Here is an 18,695-nt window from a genome sequence, read left to right on the forward strand (position 1 = left end):
CGGCTTCGTACTCGTTCAAATTCTTTTTTAGCTGCTGTACACGAGACGTCATGTAAGACCGACCAAAGCTCGTGATTCAGCGTATGTGAAAGCTCGTTTTCCAGCGTTGCTATCGCGGTGTTTATATCGGCTAGGGAACCGCGTGTAGCGGTAATTTGTTCCCGAAGTAATGCCTGGCTAGCGCGGTTGTAAATACGGAGAGCTTTCTGTGAGATGAAGCGGTGTTTGAATTTAACACAGTTCGGGATGACATGATTATCCCGGCAGCGTTTTAGGAATGCCAGACGGTTGAGTTGTCTGGATAATTTCAGCCTCAGTTTGCCGTAATGGCGGGCCTTGCGTGCGAAGAGATCTCCGTGGATGATCATTATTCTTGTTGAGAGGCTTATACGCTGGTTAGACATAATAACTAATATTTAAGGAATTGACAGCGTATACTGGAAATATAGATTAAATAAACTTTAATATACACTTTCCGATATTTCGGCGAACGTTACGTTGCCATCTTCTTGGGAACTTACTAAAAGGACACGTGCACACAAGTACTAATACAACAAATGAGACTGAGGCTAGGACGCTAGCGTTTTCCTAAAGTCCTGATGGTGCCCCCTGGCGGGCTATATTGGTAGTTCTTGGCCTTTGGGCTGAAGTTCTTTTGATAAAAGTTTCCCAAATTTGGGGCAGTTTCATGCATCCAAATTTGTTGAGGTTTGGCATGTTCCTAAGGGCCGAGGCTGATTCCATGAATAGTCTTTCATACTTGAACTTGCTGCGGTGTATTACTGTGGCTTTCTTCCATCTTATTCTGTGGCGAGTATCCAGAGCGTGGTCTGCAAGCCCAGAGTGGCTGTACTGGTGGAATCGGATGTAATCCTTGTGTTCTGAGATTCTGATATTTGCTGTCCTGCCTGTTTGGCCAAAGTAGGACAGTTTACAGCTGCAAGGGACCTGGTATACACCAGGTAGGTCTAGGGGAAGTGGTTGGTCTTTGGTAGAGCGGATAAGGGATGCCAGTTTTCTATGTGGTCTGTAACAAGTGGTCAAGTCATGTTTTTTTAAGATTTTTTGATTTTTTCTGAGGTGCCTCTGATGTAGGGAATAGTGATGGATTTAGAGTAATCTTTTTTGTGAGGGGGAGGGGGTGGTGGGTTGTGGATGACTGGGTTAAGTATTTTTTGGATTTTTTGGAGGGGGTAGCCGTTGGCTGAGAAAGTGTCACGGATGTGATTTAGTTCAGAGGTTAGGGCTTGATCATTAGAACAGATTATTTTTGCCCTGTTGAATAATGTTTTAATAACTCCATATTGTTGTGAGGGGGGGTGGTGGGATTGTTGGTGGATGTATCTGCCAGTATGGGTGGGTTTTCTATAAACTGAGAAAACCAAGGTTCCATCAGGTTGGCAGGTGACTAGTGTGTCTAGGAAGGGGAGGTTATTGTTTTCCTCTTTTTCCAGGGTGAATTTGATTCTAGGGTGTTGGTTGTTCAAGTGTGTTAGGAAGGAGAGGAGTGAATCCGGGCCATGTGGCCAAATAGCAAAAACATCATCAACATAGCGAAGCCATATGGTAGGTTTTTGTGGGGCTGAGTTTAAGGCTTTCTCTTCAAACATCTCCATGAAAAAGTTGGCCAAGGGTGGGGAAAGTGGTGAACCCATGGCTGTCCCCTCTATCTGTTTGTAGAATTTTTCCTGCCAAACGAAATAGCCTGAGTTCATTGTAAACTGAAATAGGGCTGAGATATCGGGAGGAAATTTAGCTTGGATTAGCTCTAAGGTTTCTTTGAGAGGGACATTCGTGAATAGGGAGGAGACATCAAAACTGACCATTATGTCATTGTGTTGGAGTGTAAGTGTAAGTGTAAGTAAGTTGAATTTAATTTATATTGTAGTGTACATTGTGAATTCGTTAAATTAATTAATAATCTGAACACCAGTTTTTCCCTACCTGTGGTCCGTGGACCCCCGGAGGATCAATGGGATAGTTTCTTTTCATTAAACTTAAGCTTATCATGTTGCTCATATCTGATATATTTGCAAGGTATATCTCTGGCTCTTCAGGCTCATGGTTTAAGTAAAATTTAACATGAATGTTGGTACTGTTACTTCTTTCCTTTGTAAAGCACAGGTGAATAACCATCCCTTTGTAATTTAATTTAATTTAATAAATTATTATAAATTTAATTTAATAAATTACAATTTATAATATTATACTGGGTTTGAGATTTATAATATAATTTATATTATAAATAAATTTTATAATATTATAAAAATGACTTTTCCTCAGTTTAATATTCAGTTTTTCTGCTTTTGGTAAAATAATTGGATTCGCAATGAAACTTCTGATTTTCAATTTGTTCACAATCTTATTTATATATGGATCGGTGGTTAAAGTGTGGATTATTGATACGCAAGACAGACGATAATTCGAGTGAATCTAGTGTTGTCAAAAATAGTACTAATGCAGATAAAGTTCCTTCCTGCAAAAAAACACCGAAATATTGTCCATCCTATTTGAAATGGGATTTCTGTCCTGAATAAAGAAAGACCACAGTGAGTTCTTTGTTGCGAAGTGTTGTCGAATGAATCTATGAAACCGTCAAAGTTCAGACGCCAACTTCAAACAAAACATGGCGAATCTGTTAATACGACAACAGAATATTTTCGAAATAAAAACTGCAACTTTATGGTTCACAGAATTTAGTTAAAGTCCCATTAAATTGGAAAAGATTTAAATTTGCCTGCGACAAAAGTGATAACAAATAACTTGTTTAGTGAAAAACATGTCAACGAGGTGACTCTAATATCGTTATCTGACAATGCTGTAAAAAGAAGAATCGACGAGTGGCACAAAATGTGAAAAATATTTTGTTAGAACGGTTACGGCATAGTGAATATTTTGTGCTTCAATTGGATGAAAGCCACGTTATTTCATCATCATCATCAAATTCCTGCCATGTTCAAAATATGATAGTACTACATGAAAAATTTACATCATTACTAACTTCATATCTACAATTTTCCTCACAATCAGTCTGTTACTTGTCAAGACTCCAACATTATCAGATCTTATATTTCTATCATCTAAGGCACATTGTACCGGATCAATCAACCAATATCTTGGTTTTCCTCTGGGTCGTTTTCCTGCCAATCTGGTAGAGAACTCCAGTTTTGCTAATCTTTCCTCGTCCATCCTGTTTAAGTGACCATACCACATGAGATTAGCTTGCTAACCCATTCCTGGATGCTGACATTTTAAAGTTCTCTCCTAATATCCTCAGTTTTAATATGATATTGCCATTGATACCATCTGTTCACACCTCTAATATTTCTCAGGACTCTCATATCTGCGGTCTCTAGTCTTTGGTAAAAGTTTTACTTCCGACCCAGCTCTCAGATCCATAAGTTAAAATTGGCTTGAACGCTGTCTCGTATACAGCTAATTTAGTGATCCGACTAATTTCTCTCTTATTCCATATGAATTTATTCAATTGACTTCCTACCATACCAACTTTGTTGATTCTGTTGTCCATTTCCATATTTAATTTACCATCTTCACTAAAAATCTTGCCTAAGTAGCTGAAATGTTTTACTTGTTCCACAGGTTCTCGGTTCACAATGCAATTGACATTTTCAAAGATTCTGCCTATTTTCATCGTCTTTGTCTTTTTATTGCTGACCTTCATACCATATTTATAACAACAGCTATTCAATTTAGTCAGGGAATCTTGCAGACTTGTAGTGGATTTATGTATTAGTATAACATTGTCTACATAAAGCAAAGAGCTCACATTCGTCTTCTTCTTCTGCGGCTTCTCCCACTTAAGTGGGGTCACTGTTTGATATGAGTCTCCTCCACACCTTCCTGTCTTGGGCTCTCACCACATCCAAGTTCTTCATCTTCAAGTCCTCTTCTACCAGCTCCCTCCATCTCTTCTTTGGCCGCCCACGCTTCCGCCTTCCTTGCACATCATCTGCATGACCCTTCTTCCCACATATTCGTCCTCCCTCCTCATCACATGACCAAACCATCTCAACCTTGCCTCCTGTATTTTCGCTCCTAAGTTCGTAACTTTCACTGTTCCCCTGACATAGTCATTTCTCAGATGATCCTTTCTGGTCACACCGCACATCCACCTAAGCATTCTCATCTCTGCTACTTCCATCCTGCTAATGTTATTTTTCCTCAGGGCCACAGTTTCTATAGCATATGTCATAGCTGGCCTCACTACTGTCCTATAAATTTTGCCTTTCAGATTGATCGGCACCCTCTTATCGCAAAACACTCAAGCCATCTCCCTCTAGTTCCTCCAACCTGCTTGTATCCTGCATCCCACTTCCTTCTCACCTCCTCCATCTTCTTCCACTGTTGAACCTAAGTATCTAAAGTCTCTCACCTTCCTGATGACATTTCCTTCCAGCTCCAGGTCTGTCTCCTGGCCACCGCCCACTGCGCAACACATATACTCTGTCTTACTTCTGCTCAGTCTCATACCTCTCTCTTCCAGTACTTTTCTCCATCTTTCCAGTTTAGTTTCCGCTTCTTCTCTTGAATCTACACACAGCAAGATGTCATCTGCATACAACATTGTCCAAGGTGCATCTTCTCTCATCTCCTCTGTTACCAGCTCCATCACAATATTAAACAGAAATGGACTTAATGCTGACCCTTGATGCAAGCCAACTGTTACTTGAAAACTTTCTGTCTGTCCCAAACAGGTCCGAACACTTGTCTTCACATTTCTGTACATTTCCTGCACCAACCTGACATATTTCTCCGGCACCTTCTTCTCCCTCAGACACCTCCAGACTTCTTGCCTTGGCACTCTATCGTATGCTTTCTCCAGATCAATAAATACCAGATGTAGCTCCCTTTGTTTCTCTCGATATTTTTCCATCATCTGTCGTAACCCAAAGATAGCATCTGTTGTTGATCTACCAGGCATGAAGCCAAATTGTTCCTTTGCAATCTCCACCTCCTCCCTCAATCTACCATCAAGAACCCTTTCTAGGATCTTCATTGTGTGGGACATGAACTTTATTCCTCTGTAATTTTTACAGTCTTGTGCATCCCTTTTCCTCGGGTATATTTTCCTGTTGGCAAACTTTCATGAACAGGTCCCACAGCAGGTCAATTCCCTCTTCCCCCAGTGTCTTCCATGCCTCCACTGGAATTCTGTCGGGGCCCACCGCTTTTCCATTCCTCATCCTCTTCATGGCCTCCGTCACTTCCATTCTACTGAGGTTCTGCACCATCCCCTCAGAAGGCTGCCCATCTCCTCTGTGAGTCCTTGCATTTTCCTCATTCAGAAGTCCCTCAAAGTATATTTTCCATATGTTTCTTATGTCCACATCCCTCCATAATACTCTTCCTTCGGCATCTTTGATCTGCCTCACATGTAAGATGTCCTTAGCTGCTTTATTTCTACATTTCGCTAGTTGGTAAATTTTTCTCTGTCCTTCCTTTGTTTCTAATTGATCATACAGATCTTGATATGCCATGGTCTTCGCCTGTGCCACAACTCTCTTGGCTTCTTGCTTTCTCTCTTTGTACACCTCTCTGTCCTCTTCCACTCTTGACTCATCCCACTTCTGCTTTGCCTTCCTCTTAGCTGTCACTGCCACTTGTACATCATTATTCCACCACCAACCCTCCTTCTGCTCTCTAATCTTTCCAGATGTCTCACCAAGCACCTCGATTGCACAGCTCAGGATTACTTTTGAATTATGTTTCCACCAATCTTGTACACTTTCCAGTCCATCCGAAATCCTCTCTAACACTCTCTCCCTAAAACGATTCCTCACACTCTCTTCTTTTAAGCGAAACCACTTAATTGTCTTCATCCCATGGCAACCAGAAGTTCTTATCTTAGATCTTATTTTAAAGTCTGCGCACAGCAGTCGGTGTTGTTGTGCTACTTGATCTGTTGGAATTACCTTACAATTTGTCACAACCTTAAAATGTTTTCTTCTAGTCAAAATGTAGTCAATTTGTGAGCTGTTGTTACCACTTCTAAATGTTATCAAATGTTCTTCCCTCTTGAAGAAAAACGAGTTCACAATTGCCAGATCAAACGCTACTGCAAAGTCCACATCCCTCTCTCCTTCCTGGTTCATCATTCCCACTCCGTGGCCACCATGCACCCTTTCACAGTCTCTATTCTGTCTTCCTATGTGCCCGTTCAAGTCTCCTCCGACAATCACCATCTCATTTTCTTCCAATTCCCTCATTTCTTCATCTAACACGTTCCAGAACTCATCTTTTTCCTCTGCTGTACAACCAACTTGCGGGGCATATACACATAATACGACCACCCGCTCTTCTCCAAGACCCAATTTCATTCGCATGATTCAGTCGTTCCTTCTACCTACGTCCAGTACTTCACCCTTCATTCTGCCACACACCACAATTCCTACACCATTTCTTCCCTCGTTATTCGCTCCAGAGTAGAACAATTTATATCCATCTCCCAGTTCCTTTGCCTTTCCCCCTTGTCTCCTGCACACATAAAATGTCCAACTTCCTCTTCCTCATCATGTCTGCCACCTCTCTTCCCCTTCCAGTCATGCTTCCAACATTCAGTGTTCCCACTCGCAACATCCTCTCCACCTGCTGGGCTCGCTTCTTTAACCGCACCCGCCCTTGATGCGGTAGCCCTCGTCCACTTCTCACAGCTGTAGGGCGATGTGGCTGTGCGTCGCTTAAGGGGTATGCCCTAGCCCTGATATCATTTTCTCTTCGACTCATAATCATAGTTTGAGTTGGCACTGAAGTTTTCCGATCGGATGCCCTTCCTGACATCAACCCTCGCATTTATCCGGGCTTGGGACCGGCACCTATTGAGGCTAGCTTGCCTCCTTCGGTGGCTGCATAAGACGAAATGACTTAGCAAGATAGGAAAGAGCTGACATTAACATCTTCAATTTTGATATCATCTTTAATACCACTTTCCTTCATAATGTGATTCTTATAGATAATGAATAACAGAGGGGATAACGTAGATCCTTGTCTCACACCAGATTTAACATTAAACCATCTTCCTATACTTCCTTCAATTCTAACTGCTGACTTACAACTCAAATAAAGACTAACTATTGCTTGATATAATACCCCATTGACACCATATAACCGTGGCATATTGAATAGCTTCTCTCTTGGCACCTTGTCATATGCCTTTTCCAGATCGACATAATGTAAATATAGATCTTTGTTATATTCCCATATTTTCTCATCTATGTGTCGTAAAGTGAAGTTCAGAACCTGACAGCTACTATTTGGCCTGAATCCAGATTGTTCTTTGCAAGCTTTTCTTCCACAATTCTTCTCAACCGTTTCTCAAGTATACTTGCATAGATCTTGCCAGGAACACTCAGTAGGGAAATATCTCTGTAATTCTCACATTTAGTTTTATTTCCCTTTTTATATATGGGTACTATTGAGAGCTCTACTCCAATCATTGGGAATTCGTCCCTTTGTCCAGGCTTTCTGAACTATGCAGTGCAGCCACTGTAAGACTTTTATACAACCATACTTCAGCATTTTTGGTCGAATATCATCTACTTTTCTGCCTTTCCATATTTCAAGTATGGATATGTATGTCTGTATGTCTGTTGAGTGTTTTTTACCACTGTACTATCACTGCTTGTTTCATTTAGCAATTTTTCGAAGTAATTATGCCATACTTCAGGGATATCTCTCCCCCCCCTTTTCATGTCACCTTTATCATCTCTAACTCCTTTTACAACACTCTTTTATCCATTTCTAAGCTTCTTCAACAACCTCCATTATATCTTACCACCACTCTTGATATTTATTTCTATATTCTTGCCAAAGACCTCCCATGACATTTGCTTAGTTGTTTTACACAGTGTTTAGCTTTCTTACATTTGTGTCTGTATTCTTTAAGAGCAGCACAAGCTGACTTATTTGCCAGGAACTTTTGATATGCTTTCTTCTTTTCCTTCACTGCCTCTTTAACGTCCTGTGTACACCATGGACTTCTAATTTTTTTATCCTTGCAGACAGCCTCACCACATGCCTCTCTGGCTGAATCAATCAGGATTTTCTTCAAAGCTTGCAACAGAATCTCCAAGGTTTGGTTGCTTCTCAAATTCTTTCATTTTTTCTTTAATAATCTTTGTATATTTTAGTCTACAGTTCACATCTGAGAGCTGCTCAACTTTTATTCGCTTTAAAACTTTCTTACATGTTATTCTTTTCAGAATGAAATTCAATTTTATCCTGCTCAAATCTAAATGGTGATCACTTCCAATTTCAAATCCTCTGTACACTCTGGTGTCCTGCACCAGGGAGAAAACATCACTATCAACAATAACATAGTCAATGAGACCTTTCTTATTCCTTGCTTCTTCTCTCCATGTGAATTTGTGCACATTTTAATGTTGGAACATGGTGTTAGTAATAACCAGTCCATGACCTGAGCAGAAATCCAACAGGTATTTGCCATTATTATTAGCTTTGCTCTTTTCTCCAAATTTTCCCAAAAAATTTTTGTATGCCTGACAATCATTTCCTACTCTGCTATTTAGATCCCCAACAAGGACCAACTTTTTATTTTACATTCTGTCAGTTGCTTTTTTTAAAGCATCAAAATATTCCTCCACTTCTACCTTAGTAGAACCTTCTGTGGGACCATAGGCACAAATAAGTGTCATTGTCCAATTCCCCGTTCTAATATTTGCCCAGATCACCCTACTTGAGACTGCCTGCCATTCAAGAAGATTAGCCTCGTATTTAGTGTTGAATACTATGGCTACTCCTTCTTTTCCTTGATTGTTATTGCCTGAATATAACATTTTGTATTTATTACCCAGAAAGATCTCACCAGTTTTTGTCTTTTTTGTTTCAGTCACCCCTATTATGTCAATCTGGTACTTATTTAATTCCTCCGCTAGCTCCATTTCTTTGCCATTCAGGCATCTTATGTTGATAGTACCAATCTTTAACTCTTCTGATGTTGAGTTGGGGTGTGTGTTCAGATTTGTTCCAGTAGCTGACTTTTCGCTGTGTGTCCTGGTTCCCTGGTGAAAACAAAGGGTGGCTCGTTTTTCGGGGTGATGCCCCAGCTGGTATGAAATTTTGTCATGTTGTACCATCGTTTTGTATTTTGGTTTAAGCCAATAAGAATACAATTTCGTCGGCTAAATCCCAAATTGCTAGCCCATCCTTGTTCGTTTAGTATCCGGGTAGATACCCAACAGGGTGCACCACGAGAAGGTGAGGATTGACATTAGGTCAGAAGCCGTGGTCGGTTCTCCGCACTCCTTTAAAGGCTATGTGTTGGTCTCCTCTCAGTTATATAGCTTTGACATTTAAGCATGTTATTTCAAATAATGCTAATTTGCTAACTTTTGTGCGATATGAACACGAAAATAAAGTTTGTGAAGACTTTTTGTTTTGTGAATTGTTACTTCTTCATGCAACTGCTGAAGCTCTTTTCAAAGTTGTCAATGACTTGATAACTAGAAATAAACTTTAATGGGAAAAATGTGTAGGTATCAGCACAGATGGTGCTCAGGCAATGTCGGGAATATGTAAAGGTTTGGTCGCATGTATCCAGAAAGTCGTACCTCTTGTGAAATGGACACATTGTTGTATACACCATATGCCCACCAAAACGAAACTGTTCTAGGTGAGGCAGTAAAAACTGTCAATTTTATTAAAGCCTGTCCTCTTAACAGCTGGTTATTTTCTGCACTTTGTAATGAAATGGGAAGTGATCATGAACATTTATTATTGCACTGAGAAATCCAATGGCTGTCCCGGGGTAAGGTTCTGACGCAGTTGTTTGAGCTTCGTAACAAAGGAAGGTTGTTCCTCATAAACTCCAAATTTGAGTTAACACACTATTTAAGTGATTTCACATCGCTCTCATCTCTTGCTTACTTGGTGGACATTTTTATCATTTTGAATACTCTTAAATTGAGCCTTCAAAGTACCATGTCACCATGTTTTCTGTGCAAGACAAGATAGAGACAATAATCAAGAAGTTAAATTTTTCATGCAACCATATCGAGAAAGGAAAATATGATTCCTTTCACACACTGAGTGATTTCATTGATTTCAGTGAACAACCCCTTTCTAGTGATGTTGCTGAAAGTATGATTGAACACATGAGGTCATTGGCATCTCAACTACATCTGTATTTTCCGCTTTGTCCTGAAAAAAAACAACTGGATGAAAACTCTCTTTCTAGACTCGGAAAATGATCTTCCTTCTGTCGAAGGAGAACAAGTTATCCAGCTGTCCTGTGATTCGACATTCAAAATGCTGTTACTTTCGTTACTGGAGTTTTGGTTCCAAGCTAAGTCTGTTTAACCTGAAATTTCCAAAAGGGCTGTAAAACATCTGTTGCCATTTGCCACTACATATCTGTGCGAGACAACATTTTCTCACCTTGCATATATGAAAAACAAATACAGGAACAGAGTTAACGTGGAGCCAGATCTACGTTTGAAATTATCCAGTTTAGATCCTGACATGCGAAAGTTGACGTCTGAAAAACAGCACCAGCCATTACATTAGGTGAGTGTTAAATTCATAATATTAGGTCTAATCGATATGTTCATATTCTTCCGAATATTCCATTTATAACAGTATTGCATTGTCATAAATGACACATTCAGAGTTATAAAATTGTAATTTATTACTTCATCTTTATGATATTAAAATATAAAAAATTCCATTTTGGATTTTATGGGGGCCACGGTGAATTAACCTTCGCTACAGGGGGGGTCCGCGACATCAAAAAGGTTATGAAACACTGCTCTTCACCATGATCCCAAATAAAGAATATTGTAAGTTTCAAAGTATAATTGACAAGCAGACATATACAATATATATATAGAGTAGACCAGACATGAAGATACTTCATGCATAAACTTTGTTTATTTATGCTTAGGTAAAAGACTGTAACAAGGATACTGCCATCACCAGCAAACTCTGCAGTCTGGTTGGGATGGAAACGTCATGATCCACAATTCTGGGGTGGGTGCTTTGGAAAACTATTATGTATAAAAAGCAGTGACAGAAGAATGTATCAAAATCCAGAAGGAATGCAGTGGTCAATGGATCTAGACTATTTCAGCAAGAAAATGTCTTGTCTTGCTCCCTTATACATGTCTGGAAGAAAGAACTCATCACGACAATAAGAATTCTTGCTTAGAACAATGATAATGATCATGAGAACTCTGTTCCACTTATCCAAAATTCTTACCTGGTTTTGTAAATACTACCATGAATATTTTTAGTCAAATATCAACTGCCTTCACCAACCCTGGATATTTAATAGCTTAGTTGTGGATACTGAATGGTATCCACCACTGCATTCCCATCTGTATATTTTCCACTGTTCTGTCACTGATTATTATACATAATAAATTTTCAAAGCTTAACTCAAGATATCCAGAATATTTTTACCTTCAGGTTTTATAGTAAACCATACTTATTACTCTTTAGAGACACTTGTGACATTATGATTAAGAATTATAGACACGTGATGTTACATTGCTAAGTATTAAAGAGAGGTAAAAATTTCATCAGAGTGATGATTAAACTATAGGTATTAATTCACAATTTCATGTAATAAGCTTAATTTATAAATAACATTAGACTAATATAGGAAATAACTATACTTACTATGCATGCTTTTTTAAGGGAGTCCAACGATTAGCCATGTGAATAACCCCCACCCTGTGGATTGTTGTCTTCTAGGTTACTGAACCTCTGAGATTCTTTGCTGAAAGTAACGTATCATCTGCCATTTTTTTCTGTCTTGAGCTCTTCTTCTGTTAGGATTCCCATCTCAGCAGTCTTTTTTGGATGTTATCCTCCAAATCTTGCCACTATCTTTCTCTAGGTTGTTTTCTATCAGACCTCATCCTGAATGCTTGTTTAATCAAGCTCTCCTCTTCCATTCTTTCCACATGTCCAAGCAATCTCAGTCTGCAAGCTCTGATTTTGTCAGTTAGTTACAAGATTTATAGAGTTGGTGTAGCTCTTTGATCATTCTGTCTCCTCCATTAATTTATTGCATTATCTTTTAGAGGTCCATAGACTTTTCAAAGAATTTTATTTGCAAAGATCTACAAGGCTTTTGCATCTTAGCCTGTTATGCTCTTTCTGCTCCACATAAAACAACAGGTGTAATGATTGTCTCGTATATTTCTATTTTAAGACACTACTTAAGAAAAGTTTGGAAGATAATAAATTATGCAGTGAATGATAAGCTCTATTAGGGGCATGTATTCTAGATTGTATTTCTGTGCTAATTTTATTATCTTCAGTAATAAATGTTCCAAGATATTTGAAGGAAATGCATTTTTAAATTTCTAATTAATCGGTATAAACTGTCATTTTAACCCTGGTTGTTTTAGATACTCCATTTTATTCTAGTTGATTTGCTCTCCTAGTTTTTCAGCAGAAGTTTTAAGTTTCTGAATGTCATTCTAATATCTTCAGCATTTCCAACTAAGCAAATATCATTATTATGTGACACCTCCAGGGAGTCCAAAGACTCACAGAGGGAGAGCGTGCCAACAGCATCGAACGATTGAACCCCCTTCCAACTACTAACTGCATTCAACCTTCCTTAACTTCTTTTGTGAGCCATTAGTAGCAGAGGCTCTACCAATCAGGAACATACCATCACACTTCACCTCTGAATTTCATAGTTGGGGTTATGCACTCTAGTAAGAGATGTTCACCAGGCATCTGCCACACCTACACTTGTCCATTTTCTCAGTAGAGGATGTAACATGGTTCGTTGCTCCATAACACAGCTTTCGAAGCTTCGAAGTCCCATTGTACATGCTCTTTGCACCGCTGAAGATGACGCTGCATGTTGGATCAAGTAATGTGGGGCTTCCATATTATGGTCCTACCATGGAAACTCATGTTGTGAGGCTTGGTTCTGAACGTTTTTGTGAGGATTCATGTTCCCGTTGACGTCCAGAACTCTGCATTCAATGTGTTGGCTGACAAATGGCAGTTTTTACATATTATCCTTCATTGCACACTACAGTCAAGTTCGGTTAGCATGATGGGTAGCACTTGAAGTTGATCTCCTGTGTTTCCATCTCAGTATGGTATCGCTGTTGACATGGGCTGGCCACTGTTGTTAACAAATTGCTGAACAGATAGGCCTGCAACATGGCATCCTATCACAAATATTCTTTCAAACTCCATCAGTAATAACCTTCTAGTAGAGATTTCACCTGGACACAGTTGCAATGACTTGGTAACATCGTATTCCTTCAATTTATACCAGCTACAAACACGACTAATTACATGGCACAATGCAAGGTGCACTGTGCCATGTAATCTGTTATATCTCTTGACTTCTTTTAAAGCCGTGTATATAAAAGTAGCCGAGTCTTGAAGATACTTCATGCACAAATTATGCTTGCTTACACTTGGATAAAGGATTAAATTAAGAATATAATTAATTTCTTAGCATCTTTAATTTGTGATTCATGATCTACTTTGCTGTTTTAGTTTCAGTCTCCGACATGCAATGATCTTTTCTTAACATGCCTTCTCTAATGCCTCAAGGTCTACCTGAGCTTCTTCACTGCTACTATGTTTTTTAGCATCAGCTAAAATTGGTCATATTTTCTAATTTCCCATTTTGAAATTTTGTGATTCATGATCCACTCTGCTGTTTTAGTTTCAGTCTCCGACATGCAATGCACTTTTCTTAACATGCCCTCTCTAATGCCTCAGGACTCCCTGAGCTTCTTTACTGCTGCTACGTTTTTTAGCATCAGCTAAAATCAGTCATATTTTATAATTTCCCACTCCTCTTGAAACAGCCTGCAACTTAAGATGTTTACCTTCATGTTTAGTGTTGAACACGGTAGACATTCCTTCCTTTTCCTCATTGCTGATTCCTGTACAGATTAACTTATTATTTAAAGATACCTTAACCTATTTTAGTTTTCTCCATGTCAATAATTTCATTTATTACATGGTATTCTGCACTTCCTAGTATTTAATCAGCAATTCTGACAATAGATATTTCTGATTTACAGTTTATTTCTGAACTGTTCACAAGAGAATTAATTAACTATGTATTTCACTTTGGGAGCATGCACACATACATCCCAACCTCCAGTCAACAAGATTATCAAATTTCAATTTTAAAATTTCTTCATTTAATAAAATAGTAGTATTGGAAATAAGGTGAAACTTAGTATTTCTGTTCCACATGGGAATTTTGCTTAAGTTAATATATATCGTGAAAGTATTTATGTAAATTTATTATTCTTTTCGCTAATGTTTACTGTGAGGTGCATACAATCTCAAACTAACCCTGTAAAACAATAAGAGCTCTCAAAATCTCTTTACTGTGTAAGAAAAGTGGAGTAAATTCCAAATTACACAGATATCTTATAACTGAATGCACATATCATTAGAGCTATCTCTTTCTAGACAATGCTTGTCACTTTCTGGAGTTCAATTTATATTTTTTGTGCATGTGATCACTACTGAGACAATCTCCGTAACTTTTTTTCAGTGGAGTCTTGCCTAATTTTACTGTTCATCTGTTTCATACCTTTCTAATGTATTGCATACCATTTTTTCAAACTAATGACATTTTTTTATAACTCACAAAAGCATTCCTCAGAAGCAAGTGGCACCAACTTAACCAACTACTGCTGGATCACCTCCACCATTTTCTCATTCGAAAGAATTCCAGGTGGCAAAACATGGCACAGCAGTCCAGATATAGCCATATCAAAACATATAACAAGGGATAATAACTTCCTTATTCGTAATGCCAGTGATTTTTCAACATTTAAGTGATTCTTATTTTTATTATTTTTTACTCTATTTCATTATTAACTCTCCAGCTAAAGTGTGATAAAAAAGTACTTTCCAAATTCCATTAGTTGAATCATTTTGAGAATTGAGAAATTTCATCCTTTTCTAGGATGAAAAAGGAAAACCATGTAACCTGTAGGTTCATCTGTTTACATGACCGCTTAGATGGAAATGTACTTTGTTCAAGAAGCAGACATTATGGATAAAGGATGGTTCATCAAAGGCAATGAGCAGCACGTGTGCACAGTATTCCCACCGTGCAATCTGTTACTGTTAAACACTGACCCACCTGAATGACATACGAAAAGGCACCCAATTCCTTGTGGATTGTATGCAGCGACTGCCATGGTATCCCAAATTTTACCACTGTTGGCACTGACTGTGTTTCAGAGACTATAACACTTGCTCCAGCAAGTGCCTGGGATTCTCATTTGTGATAACAGTTCATGGCTTCTCCGAATGCTTTATGCGTTATGCCAAAATGCTGCTCCTTGTATGTTAGAAAATCTCGATTAAAGCAATGATGACCATTGCTCAGAGCATGTGTATGGAAATGGCGAACAAACTGCTCACAAACATGCATAGGCTTGAACCATTTTATCTAGCAACTCTGTGTGAACAAAAATAATGTTCAACAATAAACTTCTTTTCTTCCAATGTCAACACCACTGCTACAGCTAAATGTAATGGCATAGACTCTACATCTGATCTTTTATTAATCTGCACGCAGTCAAATGGCACATATCATAGTATATGTACTGAAATCTGATCTTTTATTAATGTGCATGCAGTCAAATGGCACATATCATAGTATATGTACTGAAAGGGGATGTCAAAGTTTAGAACTTTTTTTTTTTGAACTATACCGTATATTTATAAAATTGGCTTTAAAATGTTACCTGACAACGGAACACAAATCTTCTCTTCTAACATGCATGATGATAAAGGTCCCATTTCAGAAAGTTGCAAAAGCACACATATAAGCCTTTCTTGATGTGGAAAAGAATGTAAAACATGGTTTATCGTCGATCCTATTGATCATAAGAATGAAACAAATAAAATATATTTAAAATAAAATAAATGGATATTTACTAAATCAGCTGTATTTATATGTCAAAATTTTACATTAATTTTTCTTCTTAGTACCAAATCTGAATAATAACTGTGGTTAGAAATAACTGTACTGAGCTAATAAAAGTGTTTATACATTATCTAAGAAATTCTATAAACACAAAAATATGTAAGCTTTCATCTGGTTCAATCTGTTTATTCAGCAAAGAGGTAGACATGCACTTTTTATTTATTTATCTATTATTTTGTTTATTAAAATTTCATCTTCAGTTTATAATGAAAGCATTTATCATTTTGTTAGTTTTATATTCTGTTATGAATATAATTACTAAATCACGTAAGGAATTGAACAACGTAGATACGAATATATATTAAATTACACTTTAATAAATATTTCCGATATTTCAGCAACGTCACGTTGCCATTTTCAAAAGGAACTTACAAAAAGGCACGTGCACGTAGGCACTACAACACAGTAACCGAGAATGAAGCTATTGTTCTCCTAGAAGGCCTGATAGTGCCCTCTAGAGGGCTAAAAAGGTGTTCTTGGCCGTTGGGCTGAAGGTCTGCTGATGTAAGCCTCTCAAATTTAGGGCACTCTCATACAACCAAATTTGATGAGGTTTGGAGAGATTCTTAGGGCTGAGGCTGATTCCATAAATAGTCTTTCAAATTTCTATTTGCTACAGTGTATTACTGTAGCTTTCTTCCACCGTATTCTGTGGTGTGTATCAGAGCATGGTCTGCAAGACCAGAATGGCAGTACTTGTGAAAACGGATGTAGTCCTTGTGTTCAGAAATTCTGATATTCGCTGTCCTGCCTGTTTGGCCAAAGTAGGACAGTTTACAACTGAAAGGGACCTGGTATACACCAGGTGGGTCTAGGGGAAGTGGTTGGTGTTTGGTGGAGCAGATAAGGGATGTCAATTTTCTGTAAGGCCTGTAACAGGAGGTCAGGTAATGTTTTTTTAAAATTTTGGAAATTTTTTTCTGAGGTGCCTCGGATGTAGGAAATGGTGATGGATTTAGAGTAATCCTTGTTGTGGAGGGGGTGAAGGGGGCTGTGGTTTGTAGGTTTTAATATTTTTTGGATTTTTTTTTTTTTTTGGGGGGGGGGGTAGCCATTGGCTGAGAAAGTGTTGGGGATGTGATTTAGTTCAGTGTTTAGGGCCATGTCGTTAGAACAGATTAGTTTAGCCCTGTTGTATAGTGTTTTCACCACTTCATATTGTTGTGAGGGGGTGGAGGTGGGATTATTGGTGAATGTATCTGCCTGTATGGGTAGGTTTTCTATAAACTGAGAAAACCAAGGTTCCACCAGGCTAGCGGGTGACTAGCGTGTCTAGGAAAGGAAGGCAGTTGTTTTCCTCTTTTCCCAGGGTGAACTTGATTCTGGAGTGTTCTTTGTTTAAGTGTGTTAAGAAGGAGAGGAGTGTTTCAGAGCCATGTGGCCAAATAGCGAACACATTATCAACGTAGCAAAGCCATATGGTTGGTTTTTGTGGGGCAGAGGATAAGGCTTTTTCTTCAAAGGTCTCCATAAAGAAATTGACCAAGGGTTGGGAGAGTGGTGAACCCTTGGCTGTCCCCTCTATTTGTTTGTAGAATTTTCCTTGCTAAACGAAATAGCCTGAGTTCATTGTGAACTGAAATAGGGCTGAGATATCGGGAGAAAATTTAGCTTGGATTAGCGCTAAAGTTTCCTTGAGTGGGACATTTGTGAATAAGGAGGAGATGTCAAAGCTGACCATTATGTCAGTATGTTGGAGTGTAAGGTTTTCTATACTGGCTTTGAAGTGGGCTGAGTTTTTTATGTGTGATGGTGTGTTGCCAGTATAGTGTGTGAGCTCTTTGGCCAAATGTTTAGCTAATTTGTATGTGGGGAATCAATGCCATCCACTATGGGACGTAATGGCACATTTTCTTTATGTATTTTTGGGAGTCTGTAAATACGGGGGGTTATAGAGATAAACAGCTTTAATCTGTTGGTAACTTCTACAGGCCAAGAAGTGACTTTCTTAAGGAGCCTGTGAAGTTTTCTAATTTGTGAGTTGGTGGGATTGTATTTGATATCGAATACAATCCCACCAACTCACAAATTAGTTGTAAACTGTCTTACTTTGGCCAAACAGGCAGGACAGCAAATATCAGAATCTCTGAACACAAGGACTACATCCGTTTTCACAAGTACAGCTATTCTGGTCTTGCAGACCATGCTCTGGATACACGCCACAGAATACGGTGGAAGAAAGCTAGAGTAATACACCATAGCAAATACAAATTCAAAAGACTATTTATGGAATCAGCCTCAGCCCTAAGAAACTCTCCAAACCTGAACAAATTTGGTTGTATGCGACTGCCCCAAATTTGGGAGGCTTACATCAGCAGACCTTCAGCCCAACAGCCAAGAACACCTACTTAGCCTGCTAGAGGGCACCATCAGGACTTCTAGGAGAACAATAGCTTCATCTCTTCATTCTCAGTTACTGTGTTGTAGTGCCTACGTGCACGTTCCTTTTTTTGCAAGTTCCTTTAAAAGATGGCAACGTGACGTTGCCGAAATATCGGAAATATTTATTAAAGTATAATTTAATTTATATTCGTATCTACGTTGTTCAATTCCTTAAGTGATTTAGTAATGCATAACCAATGTATAAGCCTGTCTATGGGAATCTGTTATGAATAATGAGATAATCAAGCTATTTATTGTAGTATGTAAAACTACTAAGTTTCAACATTTTGCTATAACATAATCATGGCATCTTCCCCAAACTAGGCAGATC

The 18,695-nt window shown here is 38.6% G+C and overlaps 1 protein-coding gene across 6 annotated transcripts in view; it reads right to left on the reverse strand.

Moving 5' to 3' along the window:
* Positions 1 to 18,695, reverse strand: part of Tti1 (Telo2 interacting protein 1) — a 729,405-nt gene that overhangs the window by 407,838 nt on the left and 302,872 nt on the right. For all 6 annotated transcript variants that reach the window (XM_090394772.1, XM_090394775.1, XM_090394771.1 and 3 more), the window contains one exon: positions 15,741 to 15,872. In XM_090394772.1, the coding sequence (XP_090250898.1) occupies positions 15,741 to 15,872 (132 nt within the window). The remainder of the gene's footprint in view (positions 1 to 15,740; positions 15,873 to 18,695) is intronic.

The sequence above is a fragment of the Typopeltis vanoorti genome, chromosome 6 (genome assembly GCF_054136105.1).
Source record: "Typopeltis vanoorti isolate ZY-2024b chromosome 6, IOZ_Tvanoo_1.0, whole genome shotgun sequence".
Lineage (NCBI taxonomy): Eukaryota > Metazoa > Arthropoda > Arachnida > Uropygi > Thelyphonidae > Typopeltis > Typopeltis vanoorti.